We start from the raw sequence: 27734 nt of genomic DNA on the forward strand, positions 1-27734 counted from the left end.
ACTTGGGGTTAAGCACACATATTATAATTCTTTCACTATGCGGTCCAATACAAGTACCAAACAGTAATTTGGCAGCGCGGACGTGGAGGCATGATAGTGACATAGAGAGCATTTAGCAGAGTTTGGTTTTATAGAAGCATTCCGAAAAAAAGAAAGACTGATGCCACGTCATACAGACAGTTTTAAGTGTTGCTATGCTTAACCGTGGTGTGTAATAGTTGAGGTGCATGAGGCTTCCTGTTGTTACACATGCTAAGTTCGGCCAGTTGAGCAAGCTGATGAAATCAAGAGGTTCTGATGTGTTTAGCAAAAAAACAAATTGCGCACATACTCGGGCTTACGTGGTACGACACAGTTTTTTTGCACCTTCAAGATTGATTCCTTCTATCTTGGACAACGTAGGCGGTGTTTACGGTCCCATGAGGCGGTGAGATGCCAACAATGAGAAAAGAAATTTTCAAGAAGTATGTAGCAATACTATGTCGGTAAACTTGCTGAGCACGGAACAGTCGTTTGATAGACATTCCATCGCGAATCTAATTTACACGAGTTTTGCTTGACTATTTTTCGCCTACTGGAGCTGTATTACATTATCATCATCATCATCATCATCATCAGCCTGACTAAGTCCACTGCAGGACAACGGCCTCTCCCATGTTCCACCAGTTAACCCAGTCCTGTGCTTGCTGCTGCCAATTTATACCCGCAAACTTCTTAATCTCATCATCCCACCTAACCTTCTGTCTCCCCCTAACCCGCTTACCTTCCCTGGGAATCTAGTTAGTTACCCTTAACGACCAGCGGTTATCCTTTCTACGCGCTACATGCCCGGCCTATGTCCGATGTGTATTACATACACATCGTTAAACAGCGTTCAGCGCCACCTTCTCAGCTTCTGGGTTCGTGAGAATAAACACTACAAGTCTAACTCAGATCATGGTAACCACGTTAAGACGACCAAGTGTTGCATATGCCACGTAGCTACTTCTAACCGTGGTTAGCAGTCACCGTTGTCAGCCTAACCTTAGTTAAGGCTGTCCATTATAAAGGTTAATAAGAGATTATTAAGGTTACTTTCAAAAATTGATGTAAAAAATAACGTTGTTGAAGTCCCGAGGGCATGAATATTTTTCGAAATCTTTAAAAACCAGACTTATTAGTGCATTCGGCTGTGTAAGTTTAAAGGCATCGTATTATCATGAGAGAAGGGCTTGCCCCTAACACACTTAAATGCCGAATCGTAGAGCCACCTCTAGAGCGCAAAACTCCGTGACTGTGGTTTTCATGTTACCCGCTTTTTTGTTGCAGTTTTTTTCCACGTCCAAGCCAATATGGACGCACACTACTACAGGAAAGACCAACCTAAGGTGTTTAGTGGACCAGGTTAATGAAATGAAGCAGAAATTCATTATCTACACACGATCGTGTTACAACAAGGAATATAAGTAAGATTCTTGGTGTGCGAGATAAAATTTGAATATCAATATAAACTCCTGCATTTACAGGGTGTCTCGGATATTGTACGGAACCTTTTATGAGCACCGAAGGAAACACATGGACGTGAAACCCGAAGGTTTGTGTCTGACGACTTTACTCTTCACTTGTATTATCCAACTTCCAATATCTTGTTGAATTCATTCGTTTTTAAATGCTAATGCGTTTCCTACACGGGATATGCCAGATGTCCGTCCAAATCCATCCACCGCCCTCTCCCATAGCAACAGCGGTGGGCGCGCTCGTCCCTAGCAACAGGAGTACCCACCATGTCACGCTACGGCGTCGGCAGCTGTCGGCAACAGCTGTGGTCCCACGCGCTTACTTTAACATTCCACTCTAGCTACCAGAGCTAGATACGTTTCTCACTACAGAAAAACGTCATGATGGTGAACTGCGCTATTGGCAGCATGGTGGTAATAAAAAAATAAAACATTTTTTCTAATGCTGGCGAGGGCGCGCTGGTCGCCGAAGAGAGCGGACGCGCATCCCGTCCGCTCCGTCTTCCAAGAACTATTTGCCAGTGATTTTCGGTCATTGAGCCCATGAATTTTACAACAACGCGTGCGGAAAGCGATCAGAATTCCACTGACACCAAAATTCAAGGTAGGAAAAAACTTTTTGCCGGATTTGAGAGGTTTTCAACCCGCGCCCCTTTGGCCCGACGCTCACGAAAGCCGGCCACTCGACGAGACGCGCTGAGCGTCTCCTCTGACGCGGGCGCTTTCTTCGCCCAATAACGATGGAAGTCCAAGTGAACGGAGAGGCTATCTCCCCCGAAGAGTTTCTGGAGGGCACGGATTGGTGCACCATCGGATCTAAGACCAAAGTTAACCGCGCAAACGCGCAGAGCAACACCCAGAACGAAGCCCCCTCCTGCACCGGCGAGGGAGCGGACTTCACCCGACAGCGTTCGCGTCGACAACCGCGTAACATCAAGCGGCAAGCCATTAGAAAGAGCAAAATGCCACTACTCCCACGGAGCGATTTTAAGAACGTGATACGACCACGAGGAGGCCTCGACGTGGCCACCACTTGAACCGTGCGCCTCGTATCGGCGATTTACCGCGCGGCCAACGTACCGGCTCATGAAGCAGGGGAGGACACGGTGTGTTCCAACAACCATCAAAACATCATCGTCGTGAGCACACCACATGCCTCTCACGCCGATAAGTACAGACAGCTTCAAGCCATGAATTATTCTCAATTAGAACGAGGAGCGCTGGCACTGGTTTTTGCCGTTACTAAACTTCAGGATTATGGGTTAGGTTTAGAATTCATCCTGGGTACCGACACCAGCAACTTCTGGGACTGCTGCGAACCGACCGCAAGACGCCTGCCATGGCTGCAGCTCGCATCCAACTGTTGGCCCTGTACCTGGTAGGATACCGCTGCAAGCTACAATATGCTCCAGGAAGGCAGCTACTGAATGCGGATGCGCCTAGCAGAGTGCCACTGCAGTGCACAGATCCCAATACGGAACCCGTACCTGAAGAGTTGGTTTTTTTTCAGTCTGGATGAAGCGACTGTCACGACGCACGAGCTTAAAGACCTAACCACAGCTGACGCGACCTCAGCTCATGTAAAACAAAACGTGTTGCACGGATCGCCGAAGGGCGCAGAGCGGCTTGACTTTTCCCCTGTTCCTTTTGCTAATCGTGAGTTGGAGCTATCTCTGGCACACGAACTCGTCTACTGGGGACATCGTGTCGTCATACCTGCCGCAGCATGGAAGCTTTTGTTGCAATTACTGCATGAGATGAACCAAGGCTTCTCGGCAATGAAAACAGTGGCGTGATCATTGTTTTGGTGGCTTGGAATTGACCATGACATAGAGTTAACGGCAGCGCACTGTAACAGTTGCATTCTAAATTTGCCTATGCCCCCAGCAGCCCAGCCTTTAAACTAGCCAAAAGCACAAGAAAGATGGGCGCGGGTGCACGTTGACTTCGCAGGCCCAAGGGAAGGTAAAATGGTTTTCGTGGTAGTCTATTCTCACACGAAATAGATAGAAGCGGTGCCAATAAACCAGGCTACTTCGGCAACCAACATTAACTGCCTGCTAGACATGTTTAGTCATTTCGGGGTGCCAAGAACCCTGGCGTCCGACAACGGAACAAAGTTCACCAGTAACGTATTTGCCATCTTTGTTGACAGAAACAACATTACACACCTAAGAAATGCTCCTTTTCATCCGCAGTCAAATTGAGCGGTGGAGAGGACAGTCAGGACGATCAAGGACAGACTGTGCAAGATAAAAGGCGGGAAGCTCGAGCATAACCTCCCTCGTTTGTTGCTCAATTACAGGAGGACTCCACAGAAAACCGGAAAATGTTCAACTGAAATGTTGCTGGGGTACCAGATACGGTCACGCCTGTACATCTGCTTTCCTGTGTCGGCGGGGCCCAACGCTAACGAGGAAAGTGACGAGTTGTGGACCCCAGTGAACTGTGATGTGCATGTGCGCAACTATGGGTCCAATGGTAAATGGATACCAGGGAGGCTACCAGCCGTGTCGGGAGGACGGATGGTCGCAGTAGAAACTGCGCAAGCAAGCGTTTGGCGGCACATCTATCAAGTTCGTCCTCGTACGTAACCACCATGCACTCACCCGGGAACTAACAGCAAGGAAAATACCCGGATCGCAACGCCCCTAGGCCCGCAGCTATCCGCGAGCCCCGACAACGCTGCGGAAACGTCGCCTCAGGTGGCGCTTCCAGATGTCAACCGGCATGCGCCGGCTGCTGGCCGAACGCCCACTCCATCCGGGACAGATAAAAAAACCACACAACTCCTCCATCACTCCAAGACAGTACGCAAGGCAGTTCGTTATTAAGAAGAAAGAAATGTTGTAAATCCGGTATCAAACTACGGCGTTATACGCGAACCATCATTTTGATGAGACAGGCTCCTTTTGATTGTATTTATTCTTACCTTTTATTATACACTTTTGCTTACATAGATGCGTGAAATAAAGGTTTTTTGGGTTGTTCCTCGCTGACACGGGATCGTGAACGTCCTCGTTTCTTCGGAGCGGCGTCAGACTGACGCCGCTATGCAACAGTTTTAAAACCATTTTTTCTTTGATTTTTAAAACGGTAGCATGTGAGATGAAAATGCTGAGTATTTTTGGGTTCATTAAAGCTTGAGCACAGAGGGGATGGCACCGGACCAGATCTGCTTAAGTAGAAATTAAGAGGTGATACACGGCAACATAATTTTGTTACGGAAACTTGAAATTTACGCGTGGGACACCATTTATTATTTCATGCAAAGAGCAGGGGCGAGAATTCTGGATTTGGTATCGCAATTTTTGATGAGTCGTCAACAAGGGCAAGCTTTCTGAACCTCGCTGCTGTTACATAAGCTGCAAGAGGCATGATTGGCACAATGGGAAGATGAAGGGATGCCCGCGCGAGTGAATCAGCCATCTCATTTATAAGTATAATACGATGGCCTGGCACCGATATTATCCACACTAGACGAATAATTGCTGGGAATAAATATTTAAAAGTTTTTAGTATTGCTGATGTCGACGACGATAATAAAAATGAACACATGGAATACGAATTAGTCACTATCACAGGTGGCGAATGAGTCACAGGAAGCTTACAAATAGCTAGTATAACAGCCGTTAATTCCGCTTCAAATATTGGTGTATAATCGGGTAAGCGTAATGAAAAGGATCAGAATATTTAAAGCGAAAATTACCCACACCTACTTTCTCGCCACTCATAGATGCATCCGTTGCAATCACTATATTAGTACCTAATTGAAACAGGTGTTCGTCTTATAAGCCAATCAAATAATTAGAGGGCAAGTGTTTAGCATTTGTTGTGAAGATATCGTTCAATTCTATTTGCACTTGGCCGATTGCTTTGTCAGATGATATGATCTCGAATATGTTAGCATTTAAAGCATCTAGAAGTGTTTGAACAAGTAGCAGTTGGTGTTTATATACACGGGACCAATGCTCATTGAAAAAAATACGGGGCTCGGCAAAAAATAAAACTGTCGTCTTCTTAAAGTACATCCAAAAAACTTTAATACCTTTTGACTGTTAAATTACGGAATCTGCAGGCATGAGTGGGTATCCGAGCTTCTTGATACAAAAGCCTCATCGCTCAGTCGTATTGAACTTAACAACATGTTAAATAGCACTGGTGATAGAACAGAGCCTTGAGGAACACCTCTCGTTTGGCTATACTTCGGTGTTGAAACACCTCGTTGGCAGCAATAAAATTTTCTGTCCTTTGAAAATTCGTAAATGCAATTTGTTTTATACTGCTGAAAGTTCAGGTTTTTTAGAGCATTGATAAGAATAGGATGTTCCACACTATTATACGCCTTGGCTATATCAAAGGTTACTAGGGCCGCATATTGTGGTCCGTGGTGAGCAAGCTTTATACGAGCCTCTAAATCAACGTGCGCCCACCATATAAAGTAATCTGGTCTAAATACAATGTGGCACCTACTGAGTATTGCATTAACTGTTATGAAGTTCATTTTCCTAATGTAAAGTGTTCTTTCTATTAACTTACCTCTATGTGATGTTAAAGCGATAGGCCTAGTCTTGTCTGTCTGCATTCCTAATTCCGTTTTTTTTTTGAAGAAGCGGTATTATTTTTGCAAGTCTCCAGTCAGGAGGTATTCAACTATTTTCAAGTGAGTGGTTGACAACGTTAAGAAAGTCTTCAGGAGAGATGTCGAATAATATTTTAACGCTCCTGAAGTGACACCATCTGGCCCAGGACTCGTGTTGGCAGAAAGTGAACGACGTGCGCAAGCTTATCCCTACTTACTTCAATAAACTCATTTCCGAATGAAGGTTTTACAAACACTATTTGTATTTGTGATGCATATCTCTTTCTACTTCTAATGCGATTTCAGCGAATATATCCTCCAACAACTTTGGGGAAAAATAAGTAAGTCAATAATTACGGGTGCTGCTTTAGCTTAAGGATAATGGAGAAATCTGAATAGAGCTTTCTTGTTACCGCTCTTGGAAAGATAGCTATTACGTTTTTCTTCATAGTCGTCTTTTGCTAATGGGACTGTTTTCCAGAACGTAGCTTTAGCATATAAATAATTTCTCCGATTAGTAAGACATTGGTTGGTAAGTAATTTTTTCCACACAACTTTTTGGCGTCTATAACCTCTAGCATTATCCAGATTCCACCAGGCAGATTCGAATTTTCCTTTTGTCGAAGATACAGTGCACTGTCATTTTTTTAATTGTACGCTTTTCAGTGGAACAAAGGCTTATAGCTTCAACATTTGTTTTCATACTGGGTAAGGAAGGCAATGTTGACTGTAATTTCTTTTTAAATTTATAGAAGTGTACAAAACTTTGCACCTTGTGGTCTACCGTCACTAAAGGAAGGTCGTCTTCAAATATCAGGGGGCCGCGATCACTACTTGTAGCAGTATCAAGAACTGTCCAAAACACTACGTCACATTTGAACTAGCAATTGTCAAATCTAAGACGGACCCCGAATCACATCGAACAAACATGGAAACTCTGGAATTCAAACAAATAAGTTTGTTCCGAGTAGTCCAGTTCCACAGTCATTTTCCCGATGAAACAGTGTAGAAACCCTACGACACATGCTGGGAATTGAAGTCTCCCGCAAATAGTATACTGTTTCTGCAAAAGCTCACAGTCACATCAAGGGCTCTTTTATTTTGTATCCCAGCTGGAGAGTAGTTGTTGATTATACACAGTGGCGCGCATCCGGGAAAGTGAATTTCCAGAACCAATACTTTATAATCAAGTGATATTCGTTTGTAAACTAAATGTGCTTTATGACAAATTTCGAATGAAATGAAAAAAAATTATTCCTCCACTACGTGAGTCTCTGTCCAGTCGAAAGCCCTGATAGTTTTTTAGATAGATGTTTTGATCAGCTGAAAGCCAAATTTCTCATAGCATTATGACGTGTGGAGATTGTTGAGAAATTAGGTATAATAGGTTTGTAGTCAGAAAGAATTTAACGGCTGTTCCACTGAAATGCTTCAAGGCACCTTATGATGAAAAACAAGAAGTAGCAACTGCTTGATCTAAGATACTGTCTTTTAAGAATTGCACTTTAGTCCTAGGTTCCTTCATACTATTTTTTGTTTTTAGATAAGAAGAATTATAAAATTTTCTAGTAGGTGATCTGGTGCGTTTCAGAAGGTGAGCATCTATATCTACATTCTGAATACACAGTGACTCTGAATCAGACATACCTTTTTGCTCAGTTGTGTTATATCGAGAAAGCCTTGCTTCATTATCGATACAGGCATCTGTCTGATGTTCGACAAGCTTATTGATTGAAGCGCTAGGAGGTTGGATATGCCTAGTTATTCGATCAGATACGCCAGACATCTGTGAATCTATATTATTATTGAGTTGAGTCGAACAGATTAAGTAAAACTTTTTCTAATACTTCTTCTACGGCGTTTTCTACCCTACTTAATTGGACTGAGAAAGTGATGCATCCATAGTAGGAGGCGGGTGAGCGGCTATGCCGGCATAACCCTGAATACTGCTTCGAATTTCTGCCATTGCTTCTGTACAAGAGCGTAGTCTCCTTTCAATGATTTGAAGCACCTGAAGTTCCTTCGATCTTGCAGGGTAGTTCGGATCGTCTGCACCCTATTGAAAATCTTGGGTTAGTGGATGCTGGAATTGTTGGTGGATATGGTGGAAATATTAGTGGATATGGTGGAAACTGTAGTGGGCATTATGGCTGATGTCGGCTAGACTGTAAAAATTGGTGGCAGATGGTGGTGGTGGTGGCGAGCCTATGGCGCTGATTGTGGAAAATGCCAACTGATGGTGGCGATCAAGACGTGCTTGGTGGAAAGCTTGGTGAGCAAGGTTGGTGACGGTGGCGTGATGGAAGCTTGGTGGATGATGGAGGCATGATGAAAAAAAAGCACATGACAGCATGTTAAATCAATTATTTGTAGTGTTTGATTCTTGAATGCGCAGACATATTTGTTTACGGCCAAAAGAAACAAACGCTGTTCAATACGCTTTCTAGCACGTTTATTTTTTTATTCCTGTGATGTCAACAATGCTTCAATTTTTGTAGAGCGTAGAAATTGCGGCCGTAGATATATTTACATTTGGCGCACATTTTTACTTCAGTTTGACATCAGCAATCTGCTTCTTTGATGTGATGTTTAGAATACCAGAGGTGTCACTGTGAACAGTGACAATAAATGTTTTACATCAGCACGCAGTTGTCGAGAAATAAATGAGCTCCAGTTCACAATTGTCCTTTTTATAGTTAGAGCAGAACACAGCGGTCACTTGGTGTGGCCACGCTAGAAACGCTACTCTGGCAATTCTTGCACACTCTCTTGCTTCAGCCGTACTTTTTGGTTAACAAAGTGCGTGCGAATATGCCTTAACTTTCACTTTCGACATGCGTCGAGACAAGACCCCGCGAATTTGACTCTCACCCTTCTGTTCTACCACCATTATTTCCACCAGAAGTAAGTCCTACTGACCGAGCCATCACAAATGCAGCTGCCATATCATGATTTCAAATTATACACCAGAAATAAACATATAGGCAACCCTATAACAAGAACCGCAGCAGAATAAAACTGCAATAAATGCACACAACCACACATAGAGTGCACAATGCGAAACGGCAGTAGCTGCCTCAGCACTTGACTCCGGCATGAACCGAAAAAACGAAAGAAAAATGTTTGCGACGTTTTCTTTCCCACGTTCGCACTAATTTTTTCCTGTACACTTTACATTGCTCTTTCGCGAAACACGGCCACAAGTAGCTGCTGCAGCAAAACCAAAGCAATTTTAGGTGTCGTGCAAGCCGTTAACAAGGCAGGATTGTTTACTCGAAGATTACGTCCTAGGTTTAGCTAACAAACGTTTTGCTAGATTCCCCACTTCTCTTATTGCGCTCGTTCAAGCGTCAAACGATTTGCGAACGGAACAGATAACTATACCGAGCATAGCTGCGCTTTTCACAAAACCTTACTCGTTCAGTGAATTCGAATACATGTAGCGGCACAAAGGAAACCTAACCGCGCCAGCGTTGACTCAACTTCTTGAGTCAAGAAAAAAGTTTCACGCAAACGTGCTGTGAAGCATTCCAGTCAATTTTCACTTTGGTGTGAAGCGATCCACGAAACAGTACGCGAAGTGAAGAGCACAAAAAAAGACCTCTGCGCCAAACAGCACAATCCGAAGAAAGTTAGGTTAAGACTTCAATGGCAACTGCAATACGCGCTTAACACAGTGTTGACTGTGTTCGTACCTACCAGCAGCCAACCTGAGAGGCACCCGAAACAAGCGAAGATCACGACGCACGCCAGGCACGTTATCGCACATTTTTCGTGTCATCTCTCTGCTGCTGCCCGTACTTCTTTGCCGCAAATGCTCATGAACACGTAGCGTGACAACGATGCCGTCGCGTCGACACCATCTGCACTTCTATCACGTCGTATTCATGCCTGATCCCAGCCCTACCTTAACGCACCATACAATCGCAGCCGATAAAGACGGATTTAGGCCACTGTCACACAGGCAAAAACACGTAGACATATATTGCACTAAAAAAGGTACTGTAGTAAATAACCAGTAAAGGTGTTTCCTTAAACAGCAAGTGATGTGTTGCCACCTTACGGCTGATGTGAAACTGGGTAGATCAGCCGCTTTTTTGGTCCGAGTGACCACTCTTGTCATTTTAATGTTACTCTGTGGGCCTAGGTTACCCCAAATATTGTGTTTCGTGCTGAACACGCTGACTGCGGCATGGTGTGTCAAGCCGCTGGTTCCCATAGAAGGCATTGCGTGTCACTTTTGCAAATGGAAACTACATATGTCCTAAAGTGAACGCCGGCACAATATACGACGTCATAGAAACTATAGTAAGGAAACTTTAATGTGGCGTCACCCCCCCCCCCACCACGTTCCGTTTTCGCGTCTCCTCTCGCTCACCTAAGGTCTTCTCCTAGCAAGTGTGGTGTGTTTAGTATGGAGAACAAGTAACGTACTCATACGATAAAAATGGTTCTTCCTTAGTGTCCCATTAAGTAGGCACCTTGTTGTTATTCAGCCACATTGTTTACGTAATCTATGCTTTGTCCAGCTGTTTACGCTTTTTCAGCAGCAGGTATGAAACAAGCAGCCTATAACCACCTGCTTATATATGAGTTAGTGCGTGAAAACACAAGTATGTCTTTTCTCTTGCTGATAGTGCTCCGAGAGCTACAACGATGCACACACTTCATCCTGCTTATAGCGTCCATACCACTCACCCAGTCCAGTGAGAATTAGGCAGCTTGCGTATGACGTTTGTTAGCTTTGTAATCGGAGCACCTCGCTGCAAAAAGTACATAAATAGTAAATCAAGCAGTGCACTCAGAACACTGTAAGAACACCGGTCCTGGGTGCATGGGAAGAACACCTACGACATTCAAGCTAATTGTACCTTCAATAATCTTTATTAGGTAAATTCAGCCACCTATATTCTGCAAACACAATCTTCTTGAGAGCCCCACAATGTAGAATAAGATGGCGCACACACTGGCCTTAAGGTTTATTTTCTGGGCCGGTCGTTTCAGTGTGTTAGATGGCAATGTTTGGCCATGTAAACCACGGTTATACAGCTTAAAGAAGGGGGGCTTGTTATCGTGAACTATTAGATAGTTCAATACACATTTATTTTGATTCTAGTTTCAGCGTGCTTGTTCTCGTAGAGCACAACTTCTTTTTTTTTACGCGTTAATTTTATATTTGTTTATATGTGAGGCTTAACATCCCAAAACCACCATATGATTATGAGAGACGTCGTAGTGGAGGACTTCAGAAATTTCGACCAACGTTCATCCAAATATGTGTACACGAACCTACAGCACTTTCGCCTCCGTGAAAAATGCAGCCGCCGTAGCCGGGATTCGATCCCGCGACCTGGGGTCAGTAGCCGAGTACCTCAGCCACTAGACCACCGCGGCCTGGAGATTATCTATTTGTGACTTGAGTTACAGTTTATTTTTATTAAGAACTTTGAATTTTTCCTAGCCAGATATAAGGAGATATTTGTTTTTTTTGTGGGCTAAGGAATGTCAATGTATCATTTGCATAGCAAGATCATCATGCTTTTTACCTGCTGAAGTGGGCTGGTGTATATAGCGGTTGACAGCTCACCCACAAGTCACGGAATAGAATCCCGGCTGCCACCACCCCATTTTCTATGCATACGAAAATGCATGTAGCCCGTGGACCACGGTTACAGGTTAACGTTAAAACAGTTAGTCATTACTGATATATCGTCTAGAAGCACTGACGTTACATGAGTTACACAAGCTTTAGTGCCCGCCACCCTACTTCACCCCACCCTATAGTAACAAAGAAAAAGACATCATAATTAGAGGCTTCGTTTTGTAAGAGTCCTTATTGTTATAAAGGTGTTTTAGCCACCTTTCTCTATGGAACCCTTGTAGGTCTTTTTGCGCCCCAAAATCTTTCAGTACAAATGAGAGAGCAGTGCCGAACACGCATATCTCAAACCAGTAGACGTTTCATTGCAGCTGGACGCATTTCCCTATTCCGTAATATGAGGTGTACTTAGCTTGAATATTTCAAGAACGGACAGCTTATTTCACTCCTTTTATTTATCCCTTCAGCGCATATTATGGGTCACGATGCCCTTGCTGCCGATGCTGTTGCACCTCGTGACCTGCTCCCTAAGGCAATGTCCTTTATTACGGGAAGTGGGAATAGAGAAAAACAGCTCCAGACTGTTTCGCCTTTAATGCCAGAAAGCTTGTGTCGAGGTGCAGCTCATGCTTGTGGTGCACGTTTATATGTATCTTAAGCATTGAATAAAAGTAACACACACTCATGATAATTACAGTTCATTCTTACATTCACAGATGTAACAACAAGATGGTAGAATTAAACTTAGAGCAGAGCTCAGCACGATGATCCAGTACAACATTTCATTTTTCGTTTTCGACAGATAACTCATTGGCAATGCGGAATTATAAGGAGATATTTGGGTTTTCATTGAAGGTTTTGAACGAAAAAAAAGCGCTACCTATGTCTTGTGTTCAAGCTGCCAGTTTTGAAGATCGTCACGGTTCCTCTAACATCCACGTGCGTCCCCATGTTTCATGTTCGATAAGGTGTGAGAGCTTTTGCTTCGCTCACTACAGCAAAAAAAAATTGTGGATTACAATTTTACAGTTATAGAAGCTGCAATTAGGCGACAAACTGTACTTCGTCGGACCTTTGTATAAATGTGAAGGTTATGAATTTATAAAACAGTTTATGTGAGGCTGTCTTGGAACCAATTTTAGCCACCTCGAACAAGTCAATGTTCATTATCCTGGGTGATGCGGACCATAATACGGGATACTTGTCAATGTCATATTACGCGCATGTGAGTGCACTGGAATTGATCTCGATTGGTGATGGCTTTTATAAGTGGCAACAATAAGCCCAGCGAAGCATTTCTACTGCCCGCTGTATTGGTGACAGCTTGTGTCTTTGATCAGCCTGTCTCCGTGTGGTATATATTGAAGTGTGATGTTTCATTTAGGAACTCAATATTTATGGGCGAGGTAGTACGCACACGGACTGTCTCGCGAAATGAATCTGCACTAGTTCACGCGGGAACATGCAAGCCAAACAATACAGTACCGCAGCCCGTCGGGACATTAAAATTATTTTTTAAAATTAACAAAATTCATTCAATCTACTAACTGACAAGGCACGTCAACTCTCCTGTGGGTCACAAAAATTTCTGAAGAAAGTATAATGACACTTCAAAAAAAAGTAGACATGCCTCTTTACAAAGAATCATATAAATGGCAAGCCAGAACTCCAAAGAAAGAAACAAAGGCTCCTCTTTTTTGTTAGAGTGTACAAATGATTTACCTTGCCTAGATAACTCCAATATATACCCGAATTCACGTCCACTGGTTAAACTGAGCCCAATGTGTTGCATTATTATCGATTGATTTGATAGATATGTGGGGTTTAACGTCCCAAAACCACCATATGATTATGAGAGACGCCGTAGTGGAGGGCTCCGGAAATTTCGACCACCTGGGGTTCTTTAACGTGCACCCAAATCTGAGCACACGGGCCTACAACATTTCCGCCTCCATCGGAATTGCAGCCGCCGCAGCCGGGATTCAAACCCGTGACCTGCGGGTCAGTAGCCGAGTACCTTAGTCACTAGACCACCGCGACGGGGCTGCATTATTATCGAGGCGGTGGCTGAAATTATTACGTCAGTACGAAGAAAATAGAAAAAAAAGCAGTCAAGGTCTAGACGCGCCCTTGACTGATCTTCTTATCCTCGAGCCGGAATTTTCCGCCTAGCTTCCATTGGGTTTGTTGGGGCGAGAAGAGAGAGAATGCAAAAACAGTGTGCGACGAATGTTTGCAACTTCACTCGTACGTGACGTATTCTAAACGCTATTGTGGTCCACTGTTCATTATACTGTCGCAGTAGTGCAGAGGTAAAGCAGCGCCATATTCTCTGGCAGCACTATGCCGTAACCACAAAGACCTCTGTCTATTGTTGTAATTCCAAATGTGTCCCTTTTTTGTTCCAGTTAATTACTATCATCTGATGATAAACAAGCATGCACTTGTAGACATATGAAGAAGTTACATTGCAATGTCCGAGAATCTTTCGAGATGAACGGAGATTACCACAATATATAGCAATGCTTGACAAACCAGACGCACGCAGTGAAACTGACATAAAAACGACAGCCTCAGCCAAGGCAACATCATCGGCCACATCAATAATTTGTTTTTATAATCGTATCATACGTACACTTGGTGCCGCTGAAATAAATTAGTGTATTTATGAATATAGCATAACTAGGATCGAAACTTCGAGATGAGGGTTCTGCGTTCCCCCACCTCTCCGCCAAAAGTATTGACCTCATCGCTATTCAAGGGCAGTCATCCCGTTATTTCAGATACAAAACGGCCGCTTTTTGCACTGCAGTATACTATAACACCTGCTGCTCTTCATTTTATTGAGACAGTATTTATAAGCGCGTGTACGCCGCAGAAGACATAATCAGAAAACACTTTGCATGGCCTAAACCAGGTGAATTTATGCTGTGTCATAACAGGCGATTTTCACGCAGAGAATAAACATTCAGTGAAACGTAGTCAGCCGACGAGTTATTGAAGCTATCGGAGAACAAAAAAATGCACATGATAGGAGATGTACTCTATATTCTTTTAGCTGTACAGCAGCTGTAGTGAGACAAAAATGAAACTGTATTAAATTTGTATGAAAAAGCACCCTCGTCATTGCTGAAGCCCTATCCCACAACCTTCTATTTACACATTCACTGAGCTACCAGCTGAACTACGCCGAACGTGGTGCAGAAGAATTCTCGGTAAGAGAAAGAAAAAGACACGTGTTTGCCACTCGTGACCTACCCAGCAAAGTTCGCCGGCTAACACACTCCGCCTGATCACGCGCAGAAGTACACCAAGTATTGGACTCGTCAAGCTCGCCGTCCTAGTTGATATCACACAGCATCCCCCGGGAAATTCAAATATCTTGAGTTAGGGCCCCACCGTTGCCAAATGCGCTTTGCGTTCGTATTAACTTATCATGGCATCACGTTTACCACACTGTGGTTAAAAAGAAGAAGCGTTGTGCCGTATGCTTCCGTTCTGGTGTCTGTTAATACAAATGGGTTTATTAACACAAGAAATAACATTTTCGTTTTATTGCCCACCTCTACAGTTTGAATAAAATTATGTATGAAGATCAGACGATGATTCTTCCAGACCGTTTGTGTCGGTGGTGGTTTTCTGACATTCCTTCATGCTGCTAAGTTGAATAAGTGCTTTTGTACTGAAAACTAAAGGAGCCTTCTGCTTCGCTTTAAAGAGTTGAAAACAATAACATTAACCAGTCTCTAGTGCGTGTATACTTCAAACACTTAGTGTATACTTTTTATTGTATGATGTTCGTCAAGAAGCATGAATTGAGGGTTACCACTTTGTAGTTGGTAAACTTGAAAAAAGAGAAGTCAGTCAATATGTCGCATATGGCTAGCAATCCGTGTAAATGCTACCAAGCACGAGCAATTATTCGCGTGAAGTGTTTTCGAACTTGCTATGCACACACTGCGTGGTCTTATAGAAATGAGCTCATTAACGCATTAACGTTTGTGTCTTTTTTCTAGGGTGGCTTGAAGAAGAAGAAGAAGAAGTGTTTCTTTAGAAAAACGCTTGTTTCTGCGCTATGTTTTATTTTAGTGAAATTATCGGTCTTTTGAGGTGCCTCGCCTTCCCGTCTTGCGGTGATGGCCGTGGAGCATGCCAGAGGCCCGCCTGGTCACAGGTCCTCACACCCGTCAACCACAAGGAAGCGAGCTGGCTCTCCCAGTGACACTAAGGATACCGATCTTTATTTTATGTCGGAAGACGACACATCCGATGGCAGCTTTATACCTATCCGGGGTAAGAGGGCGAAAAGAAGGACGGCGAATGCAGCAGCATCAGCTCCTGCAAGCAAAGCGACTTTGCAGTCAAGGCCTGCGCGCTGGCCGCACGTCATCATCTTCATGCCCGAAGATTCATCAAGCAACCTACGTCTTCTGAACAGGAAAGCCCCTTCCGTTGCTCTCGAATATGCGGTGCCACATCAAATTAAGGACGTATGAGTAAATCCAAGGAAGAACATTCTCGCCATAGACGTGCACGATGTGAGTGCGCTAGGACAGCTGCAGCAAATGACTGAGCTAGGTGGCATTAAAATGCGGCCCTTTATCCCGATGGATGATAAATCAATTGCTGGTGTAATTTATGACATCAACATTGCCATTCTTAATGTTGACTTGTCTACCCTCATCAAGTCTGCAAACGAGGGATCTCTCATTAGGCAAGTGCGGTGCCTTGGAAATACGCGCTGCGTAAAAGTGCTTTTCAAGGGATATTTCATAACGTCCCACGTTAAAGTTGGACATTTTCGACATCCGGTTAGACCATCCATCCAAAAGTCACTTCAATGTCATCAGTGCTTCAGGCTAGGACACGTCAAGGGCGTATGCCCGAACTTACGACTGTGTCCCCCTTGCGCTGAACCTCATGCTGAAGGCGCCTGTCGGGCGTCTACTCTGAAGTGCTCAAACTGCAGCGGTCCTCATGCTGCCTCGTCGAAAGACTGTCCTGGACTCCAAAAGGAGCGCGCAGTTCTCAGAAAAATGTCCCGAGACAACTTACATACAGGGAGGCAGCTGAAGTAGTCCGGCGTCGGCGTCGACGTCGGCATCATCGAAAGTCTTCAAAGAAGGCACATTCCCGAGAAGCTCCTTCCCACTCTTTAGTGGTTCCATCCAGTAGCGCCGCGAAAGGGCCTACCACTTCTACGAAAGAAAGAGAGAAGCCTCCTTCTCTGGAGGAATGGCCCACGCTCCTGACGCAGTCTTCTGCCAAGAAACCTCTGCAGGTTGTGGCCACACGAGAGCTGTCTCTGACCATGGAATATTTGCCTAAAACTGATCGTCAAGTGATCTCGGTGCTTCGTTCCCTCAAAGAAGCCATCTGAGCGATATTAGTCGACATGAAGACACCATACGCTCAAAGCGCACTTGGACTATTGGACGCCCTAAGCCAAGTGTTTGAATCTCTCAACTAGGAAGATGGCTACTCACACCTCAACATTTCGTAAAGAAGTCAAGGCTGCATTCATCATCCAATGGAACGCCAGAGGACTAAAATCACGCCTTTCAGATTTTCGTCAGTTTGTTTTTACCAACGTGTTTCCAATCACCGTCATTTCTCAACCCAATTTGTCGAAACCAATAAGACTATCGGGGTACGAAGCTGTCATGTCTTCAACGAACGGTGCGTGCAGCAAAATCATCGTCTTTGTTCGTCGTGAACTGAAGTATGTTGTGCAACCAATTGCACTTCACGATGACAATCAGTATGTCTGCATCACTGTGAAAAAGAACAAACTCATGTTTACCCTCATAGGCGTTTATATATCGCCATCAAATAATCTCGATTCCAGGAGATGAGTGGATATTTTGAGTGTGTCCTGCACCATGGGTCCTCATAGGTGATTTCAATGCGCACAATGACGCATGGGTAAGTACGCGGACAAAGGCAAGAGGACGCAGGTTAGCAAACATAGCCTACAACTATGGCCTTACTCTCCTGAACGACGGCAGCCCCACTTTTCTTCGAGCGGTGACATACGGCAGCTGTCTCGACCTTGCCTTTGTCTCCAACTCCCTCGCGAGATACGTCAAGTGGTTTCCAGATGTTGAGACACGAGAAAGTGATCACATTCAAATCTACTTTAACATTGAAGGCTTGTCTAGTTATGGTCCACGGACGACCATTCGAGCAGTCGAATGGATCAACTTCAAATCTGACATGGAAGATGCTTGCAGCGATGGCCTACGATCTGGGTTAGAGGAAACAATTAAGAGCACAATGCGAAACGCCACTCGCACGGTGACAATATCTTCCACACGAAACAACTTTGATATAGAGTTGGAGCGACTCCGAGCACTGCGACGGCGGGCGGAGCGTCAGTATCGGCGTACAAAATCAATTCACGATCTTAGGGCAGCCAGGAGGATGCAAAAGAAGATTCGGCGTCGCATGGATAGATTAGCGTCGGAACGATGGACAACGTTTTGCCAGTCACTAGACCCTCGCAAGCCACTCTCACACATTTGGAAAATGATGCAAGGTCTGCGTCACCCTACGGAACAGCGCTTTGCATTCAAAGCGCTCGCGCTATTTCAAAGGAGGCAAGACATCGATGTCGCAGAAGATTTCTGCGCGCAGATCGCCAACCAAGCCACTCGTCCAGATTCTCCAGTGAGAGGTGACGTCCCCCGTTCCCGTGACTATCACATGAACCTCCTTTTTACAATGGAGGAGCTCGATGCGGCACTAGCTCTCTGCAGGCGTCCAACGTCTCCGGGCCCAGATGGTATTCCGTACTGAGCCTTGTGCAACCTTGGGGAAAGTGCAAGGAGAGAACTGTTGAGCCTCTACAACATCTCGTGGCAGGATGGCAATGTTCCTGATGACTGCAAAGTAAGCCGCTTGTTACTCATCTTGAAGCAGGGCAAATCCCCACTCGAACTCACCTCATACCGCCCAATTAGCACCATCCAGCTGCGTAGGGAAGATAATGGAACGGGTGATACTAGGCCGCCTGGAGTGGTATCTTGAATACTACAAGATTTATCCGAACTCAATGGCTGGTTTCTGACGCGACCGCTCTTCTATTGACAATGTCGTTGATCTCGTTTCGTACGTTTAGCACAAAGGGTCCCGTAAGTGAATATCTGCAGCTTTGTTTCTAGATGTGAAAGGCGCTTATGACAATGTACTACATGAAGCTATTTTGGGTGCTCTTGCGGTGGTTAGACTTGGTGGTCCAGTCTTTCGGTGGACTTCGAGTTACCTGGCTGCAAGATCATTCTTCGTGTTAACAGAAGATGGCCCAACTACGCGACGCTATACTTTCAGGGGTGTTCCTCAAGGCGGAGTTCTTAGCCTGACGCTATTCAATCTTCCACTAATTGGCCTTGTTGAATATTTGCCAAGCGCCATTAAAATCTCAATATACGCAGACGACATCTGTGTCTGGACATCGGCAGTCACACGTCCTCAGATACGTTCCCGGCTTCAAAAAGCAGCAACTATAATTGCCAACTACTTGTTCAAACAAAGTCTCAGCATATCACCAGAAAAATGCGCGCTGGTGGCCTTCACTCGCAAAGCAATGACCCCTTATGTCATCTCAATCTGCGAACGACTGATTTCTTACGCCAAAACCCACCGGTTTCTGGGCATCATTATTGATAAGAACCTTTGCTGGAGTCCGCATGCGACCTATATGAAGAAGCACCTGACCACTATTTCAAGTTCCTGGCAGAAAATACGTGGGGGATGTCAGTAGACGCAATGATGGAGCTCTACAGGGCCCTGTTTCTCGGTTTACTGAGATATAGCTTGCCCGTGCTTAGCAACACCTGCAAGACCAATTTTCTTGTTCTACAGGCAGTACAAGCCCAAGCGCTGAGAGTGTGCCTCAGTTTGCCCAGATGTACCTTAACGGAAGCAACAATTGCAATTGCTGGTGACTATCCGATACAAACTCACATTGTTGTAGAAGTCCTGAGAACGCACATCAGAAACTTCGCACGTGCTCCCTGCCATCACCTTGCACTGTTGCCTTCAGAGAGGCGCCAAGCATCGATCGCCAAAATGATTGTGAAATACAACGATAAACTTCCCTCGAGCTTCACACCTGCATCAAAACCATCCATACCACCTTGGTGTCTTATCCGACCCACAGTGCGTGTTAGTGTACCAGGGATCCGGAGGAAATCTGAGCTTTCGTCGCCCGTGCTGAAACAGCTGTCTCTTCTTTTGTTGCACGAGAAATATTTATACAGCACACATGTATACACCGATGGTTCCACGAACCACCAGTGTTCGTCAGGGGCAGTAGTTATCCCAGCAGGAGGTGTTACCATCAGCTTTAGGACTGACCACTCCACGGCATCTACAGCAGCGGAACTAGCTGCTTTGCACGCTGCACTTTGTGTGGTCAATCGGGAACCACCGCAACAATGGTCAATTTTCAGCAACTCAAGGGCTGCCCTACAATCTGTGCTCTCAGCACTGCGGCGCCGGCCATACGAACAGCTTGTTTTCGAAATTCGATGCCTTCTCCACACTTCACACGAGAAAGGGCATCATGTGATGCTTCAATGGCTGACAAGTCACTGCGGCATCTTAGGGAACGAACATGCCGATACCGCCGCGCGGGCAGCCCTTGAAAGAACACGAGAAGAAGCCATACCACTTTCGAGGACCGATGCTGCCAGCAATCTTCGACGACTTGCGCGTGAAATCACGTTTTCACTATGGTGCCCACCAAGCATCGACACGAATCGTCAACACCACCTGTCCTCCTTGATGGCTGTCCGCATGCCCACTGGACTCGACCGAAGAGAAGCCACCCTTCTTCATCGCTTATGGCTAGGAGTGGCATTTACAAATTCTTATTCCTTTGTCATAGGAATGGGCGACAACGCTCTCTGCAATGCCTGTCATTGCGAAGAGACGCTACACCACATCTTGTGTGACTGTCCGTTGTATGAAATCCAGAGACAGTCACTGGCGTCCGCTTTTGCGCGCATCGACAACAGCCAAATGTCTGTGGACACTATTCTGTCAAGTGCCCGTGAGAGGACATTGCAACAGAAGGCGACGAAAGCTCTGTTGAAATTCCTACGCGACACCGACTTGAACAAGCGACTGTAACAGCAATGTCACACACCGCGAAAGACAAGACTGGACTATCACTTAGTGCGCGCGCGTGTGCATCTGAATGTACTGTTTCTCTCTATCTGCCCTTTCCTTCTCCCATGCGCAGGGTAGGGAACCGTCTGCCTATAGGCTGGTTAACCTCCCTGCCTTTCTTATCCCTCTATTTTCCTTCCTTCCTTTATAGGGTGGCTTCAAACTTTATATATATATATATATATATATATATATATATATATATATATATATATATATATATATATATATATATATACGTTTATTCGAAAAAAAATATATATATACGTTTATTCGAAAAAAAAACAGGGAAAAAAACATACGGGGAGAATGTGGGTGGAGCCCCTATTCCAGGGCTCCACTGGCTTTAGCGGCCCGCTGCGCCTGGTTGAGGAGCGCATGGTTGCCTCCCATATCCTTGCTGGCAAGCAAAGTCTCCCATCGCTTCCTTGCAGAAACTTCGCCGGCTATTTGCGGTGAGTTAACTATGAATTCGTAATGATAATCACATCTTTTCACTACAGATGGCAATGTGCGCTTGTACGACACAGCATCAATTGTGATGACACATGTTGTATTGGGAAGCCAGTTTACAACACGCGTGCGTTTGTAAAGCATGTATTATATTTTCAGTGCATTTCTAAGAAGAGTGAGTTATTTTCACTGTGTTTTCTAGCAGATGTGGGGCTCTGTGGCAGAACACCTGCTTGTCATGCAAACGGCTTGAATTCCATCTTTACTCGTATTCGGAATTTGTTTTTAAGTATTTTGTTTGCATCTTCCACGGTTTTTCAATCACGTACAAGATAATTTTTTGCCCACAACCAAGGACGTCTAAATTTTCCCGAAAAAGCTCTTCAGCACTATTTCCAGATACAGATCAGGCAAAAGTGTAAATTTGAGGTCTTGATTTTTTCTTATATATATTATAATGGTAACAGATTACGTTGCCAAGAAGAGTATAGGGGAAATTTTAAGTAGTATTTGTAAATAATGTGTGAAGAATTAAAAGTGCACAAAAACTAACTTGCCGCTCGCAGAGAGCTAACCTGCGGCCTGCGAATAACGCGTCCGACGCTATACAAACAGAGCTGCAGCAGCGCTCATCCTTCCTTCCACTTACAAGATATTAATGATCGATTTGAAATATGGGTGCCTTAGTCAGCGCCAGCAGTAGCCATTACAGCATCTGTTTTGTCAAAAAGAACAGAAAGGGAATATAACAGCGAAAGCTGTTATAAAATCACAGCTTGGGTCACTCGCGACGCCTTAGTTGTCCGCCAACGCTGCCACCGCCGCCACCGGTGTAGGTAACCACACCTCACAAAATTTAAAAAGAGCTTAGTACCAAAGACACAATGGGGCTTGAACACAGGTCCGCTGCGTGCTATTCAAAATCCTACCACTGAACCACGCTGGTGTTTGTTTCGCAAACTTGCTTTAGCCAGACCCGATATCGGGAAAGGAATCACGTTAAATGAGTAACAAAGCGTTTTAGAACATCAAAAGAAAAACCATGGAGGTGTCACACAATGCGAATTGCGTAACAAGTGAGTCATCCAATGCTGCAACCCATTACAAAGGCTTGTTCTTGATCACCAATAAACTCTGGCGCATACCCACTTACCCATAATTCCTCATCATCTTCAGCCACTGCATGAATCATTGGCATAAAATTACTTGCAATTGTTTTGCGGAAATCACGCTTTCTAGAACAATGACGAAGGATAGCATTACAAATTCCCGCCTACTAGTCAGTAATTATTATTATTAATATTGCCATAGCGGGTATGCAGCAAGTGCGCTTGCAGCAGCTACTCAAGTGGTGTTGATAAAAGCCTTCGGAAGGCGGCTTTTTTAGCTTTCGCTGTGACTGTGCTGTGCCAAATGCGCGTGTCTGGATTTTTTTCGCTCACAGCTTCTATACCTAATTTTTCTGTGGTGGGAGAGTACGTAGAGCAATTACGAGTAAACCTGTTTATTTAGATTATCTATTAATTTAACACTCTCGAACCTGGAAAAGTAAAGTGACACTATCCGCACAGTATTTCATCTAACACCTCACAAATTAAAGTCAAACTTCTCATACCTGAGGGAATGTTATTTCAATGATCCCCACTTTGAGTGACGTCAATATTGTTGCATGTTTGTGGAGCTGGAGGCCAAACATGAACAGGTGAACTGAAGTCTTGAGTGAAAACGAGGCACCTAAACTCAGACGGGTTAGCGCCATTTTCGGAATGCTCGTTCAATGATTATAACACTGAGAAGAAGGCTTCAGTTCACATTTTGTGTGCTCTAGCTAGTGAGAGGACCAAAAGCGCCATTTTTCTAACTAGGAAGTGTTTTATGCTGGGGCTCACGAAGACTTCAGTGACATATTACTGTCACGGATATAAGGACAAAAAATACGTGGATATAAGGACAAAAAATACGAATGCTATGCAAAAAACACTCAGTGACATGTGTCATATGTGATATTGTCATGTAAAGTACCCTGGTGCTTCGTCAAGCAGCTGCGACAGATTTTTGTCCACATATGTCCCTCCAGATTTTTTTTTGGTAAATAAATTGAAATTGAAATTGAATTGAAATTATAAGACCCAAGTTGCCAAAGTCTACTATCGAAACTAGGACATTTGTAAGTGTACAAACCACATCGTGGTCTCGGTGAAAGCCGCAGTAAGTGGCACTAGTGACTTTCTCAACATCGTTAGTCAGAAATGCTTAAAATAGCCTAGAGCTGAGCTAGTGGATACGCAGTCATGTTCGAAGGCTCGGCCTAGAAAAACATACATAAATACGCGGTGTTCAGACTTCTATATCCTCTCAGGTGTTCACGCGGCAAGTTTTATTTAACGGGATAGTAGGCAAGACACAACAAGCGCAGATAATTCCTGGTCTTTGTGGTGTGCTGAGATTTGTAGTTTGTACCTCTGTTTGCGCGTCCAGTCAAAAATTAAATTCTAAGAAAGCCAAAGCGTGTGAGACTTCAAAAATATTGATGTGTAGGCATGGATAGGAACAGTCTCATTCTCGCCAGCAATCAGCATTTTATTGACTTGTTCATTGTGGCGTCTATCTTAATTGATTGATTGAGTAATATGTGGGGTTTAACGTCCCAAAATCACCATGTGATTATGAGAGACGCTGTGGTCGAGGCGTTCGAAAACTTTGACCTCCTGGGTTTCATTAACGTGCACCCAAATCTGAGCACACGGACCTACAGCACTTTCGCCTTCATCGAAAATGCAGCCGTCGCAGCTGGGATTTGATCCCATGACCTGCGGGTACCTTAGTCACTAGACCACCATGGCAGGACGTCTCTAATATTGACATTATGCTTTTGGAATGCTCAATCCTACATATATCTCCACCTACTTGTTCATTATGCTCGCGAATGTAAGGGCTACTGCAACTAGATGGTATAGCCTGAAACATTTTCTTGCTTCAGCTACTTTGTCGCCCTGCTTCACGTCGTTGTCTCGAAAAAAAAACGTTTACGTATACATTCGTGTCACTCTGTTTCTTGTTCTAATTCACTGTTCAGACGTCATGAAAGATTTCCCCAAAATTGTAGATGACTTCTGCATTTGAGATCACGACCATATATTCTAATATATATCTTGATTTGTATATTGCCCGTGGCTGGTTTGTCGGCAGTAAAAGCTCACTTTCAATATTCAAATAAATCTGGCATAAAAGCAGTGAATGGGAACCTTTGAGAAAGAACACTTTTGAAAAAACAGCTGCTGTAGAACAAATGGAAACTTGCAAAGGCATAAACTGAGCTAAAGCACTGAGAGTGATTCTTTATTTGAAACACGTGCCACCTGGTGGCAATGCCGAAAAGACGGAGTGAAAGCTTTCCTCTCAAATTCGTTGCCCTTTTTAATGCGTCATATTTATTTGCGTTGTTTTTTACGTAAGAATCTTCCTCACACAAGGTCATTATTGGAATCGCTGTGGGCTCCTGTTTTGATTGTGTTTTGATAATGATTGCGGCTCTCTAAATCTCATACTAGCTTTCTTGCTTGTGCTGAGAAATGTTCAAGTTTTTTTTTGTGTGTAAATCTAGACGAAAGGCTCCCGCAACATTTCAGGAACACTAATTTGGGATATTTGAAAGTGAATGACAGCAGTAAAACATAAACACAGAAATATATACAGTCAGCATGAGCGCTGAACGAACAACTGTTTTTTTTAATGCACGAATGCTATAAATTGACAAGAAAGAATCATTGACCCAAGGCGCAACACCTCACAATCGCAGCAAGGACAAGGAGAGAATCTTTATCGTCATTTAGAATCGGTTAGAACTCGCGAAACCCATGAACTATTTGTAAACTCCACATTCGAGTTATTTCGGTAGATATAAGAAAGGTGGTTTGGTTTGTTGCCAAAATGCCAAATATGCGCCACGGTAAACGTTTTGCCACCATTTATATGAAGAAGGAGGGGGGGGGGGTGTTTGCTGTCCCCAATCACAAGTCAAGAACTGAAAATGGTGGTGGGAGAGCAACTAAAACGAAAAAATGTCCATCCATGTTTCCAACAAAAGAGTTATTTATCTACCTGACAAATTAATTTCTTTAATAACATTACATTCTCAATAAGCATACTCATTCATGTGGTTCTCGTCTTGATGCTCGTCTTGAGAAAAGAAATGTCTTCAGAGGAAAAGGGGGAGAGCACGCTTTCTCAGTCATTGGTGGTTATTTCAGATCTCCCAAAAAAGAGATGGGGGCGCTTGCTTGGCTAAGGGCACTAACTTGGCATTTCACGGTAGGAACGTGACTGAAGTCACTTAACGCGACAAGTTTTCCCGTTTTTAAAATCACGTTACCTAACGGCACATGTTTTCACACGTCTTGAAAATTATGTAACATGACGCAACAGGTAAGGTAGTAACTACACACATTTCTGCAAGACCCACGTAGTGCCGAAACCTAACAGAAATGAAATAAAAATAGCCAAGCCGAATCATACTAAGTAACGGCTAGCGAAGACTTTCAATCTCAAGCAAAAGCCTGACACAACTTGCAAAACTTGCGAAAAACTCGGAGCACGCTTGAGCTTCGTTTTCATGTGTAGCACGTTCAAGCGCATTCGCAGACTTCAAGTGCATTGCCTTCTCAATACGTAGTCTGGCGTTGGTTCTGACTACATGCCTTCCTCATATCCGCCGTAAGGCAATGAACGACTAGGTGCACACCATTGGCTCTTTGAAGCTATCCTATAATTCCTACTGCAAGTTCGGTTGTTATGTGACCTACTAATGCCCTAATTAATCCTTTAGCGAATCAGCGAAGGGCCTACTGTGAGTCAATAAGCCACCACGCGAACTTACGCAGCTGTTCGCTTTGTTGATGCTTTGCAGGTGTTGATGAGTAAATAGTTATTAGCGCTTTGCAAAGGATTTGGCCCTTAGAATTCGTTCTCGCTGGGCAATTCACATGTTTTGATGCCCCACGTAAATGCGTACTTTCACCACGTAACATTACGCGCTTTAGAGAGAGTCCTTTTAGTACACTCGTGTAGTGTTTTAAAAGAAAATTCAAGCATTGTTGTTTCACTGTTTTAAGAAATCCTAGTTGCCACACGAATTTCCTGGTTTTGATTATGACTTCAACCAAACACATTTCTTAAACAATTGATCTACATCTTTCCCGAATTGTTGCTCTCGCCAACGACGCCGACACCAACACTGGAATCGCTGGAAGCTAGCTCTCTAACACTTTCACGCTTAAAAAATAGCTTATACCTTGCTCTGATGTTGGTGCTAGATTTACGCCTCTATAGGGAAAGCTGCACCTTTTTTGCGTAACAGTTTGCAGATGCATAATAGTTTTGCGTAGCAGTTCATTTTCCATAACAGTTCACAGAGGTCGAGGCTCCAGCGTTCTATCAGTGCTAAGTCAAATACTTCAGATAAAGCTCTCAAAGATATATCTCGACCTCAGTACAAAAGCCTCAGTACAAAAGGAGTGTGGTGTCAGTACAAAAGAAGTGTTGTGTTGCGCGAAATCTTAGTAGAAATGCCCTTAGTTCAACTTCCATAGAAATAGGACAATTTGCGCACGCTGTTTTTGTTGGCATGTAATCTCATAACTACATGGAAAAGAAAGAATTGCGTCTCAGCATAGCGGCTCGTGAATTTCGTGCATTACACCTGCTTTTGACAAATATGAACAATGCTGGTGAGACTCGGGCTCATTGTATATTGAACTAGGCTGAATTTTATCAGTTATGTGGCTTTTGGGGAGTTTGCCGCGTCAGCTCGTAGACATTAGCTGAAATAGCAAGGTGGAGATGTTGGTGCCTAAAATTCTTCTCTATGCCTGTAGTTTGACCGTATTAGAAGGAAATTGTTGGGATTGTTTAAAGAGAAGCCACACTATAAAAAAGGTAGGTTTTCAATTGCGACTGTTCACATAGTTACTGCAAATTTCCTTTGTTTATATATATGGTATTTTTCAGATAGAGGTGTATCAAAATTTCATGAATGACGAGTTCGAGTTTCACGACAAAAATTATTACTTTGGTTTCTCGTAGTGCTTCTCTATCGTTACCGTACCGGACTGAGTGATATATATTATCGTCAGTATATCAGTACCTAGTGGTGTGCTCTTCTACTGCAATTGCACAATGAACATGTTTACGTGAGAAACGTTAATGCAGCTCATCACCGCCCTGTTATTTAGATTGTCTGAAGGAACGAAAGCTAAGCAGTGAATTAGAAACGTTTCCTAATAAATACAAAACACAAATTCATTGCTAGTCAACAGAATTTTGCATGACCACCGTAAAAAGTGTGGCCCCTGTCCTCTTGTACTTTTGTTTTCAATGTTGTTGCGCTGTCTGACGAATATACAGCGTGGTGCTAGTAGCTTATTCAGGTGAC

The 27734-nt window shown here is 44.0% G+C and overlaps 1 protein-coding gene across 8 annotated transcripts in view; it reads left to right on the plus strand.

Moving 5' to 3' along the window:
* Positions 1-27734, plus strand: part of LOC119167978 (uncharacterized) — an 85774-nt gene that overhangs the window by 30776 nt on the left and 27264 nt on the right. For 2 of the 8 annotated variants that reach the window (XR_012884301.1, XR_012884302.1), the window contains exons 5-6: positions 1309-1445; positions 1506-1573. The exons of 3 other annotated variants lie outside the window; for them this stretch is intronic. Coding sequence is in view for 3 of the 5 variants with exons in the window: in XM_075866668.1 (XP_075722783.1) it covers positions 1309-1445; positions 1506-1573; positions 3802-3941 (345 nt within the window). In the remaining 2 variants the exon portion in view is untranslated. Of the gene's footprint in view, positions 1-1308; positions 1446-1505; positions 1574-3801; positions 4496-6106; positions 6333-15693; positions 15784-27734 lie in introns of those variants that run through there. 3 more of the 8 variants (XM_075866668.1, XM_075866670.1, XM_075866669.1) reach the window with 3 other exon arrangements.

Source organism: Rhipicephalus microplus, chromosome 6, assembly GCF_043290135.1.
Source record: "Rhipicephalus microplus isolate Deutch F79 chromosome 6, USDA_Rmic, whole genome shotgun sequence".
Classification (NCBI taxonomy): domain Eukaryota; kingdom Metazoa; phylum Arthropoda; class Arachnida; order Ixodida; family Ixodidae; genus Rhipicephalus; species Rhipicephalus microplus.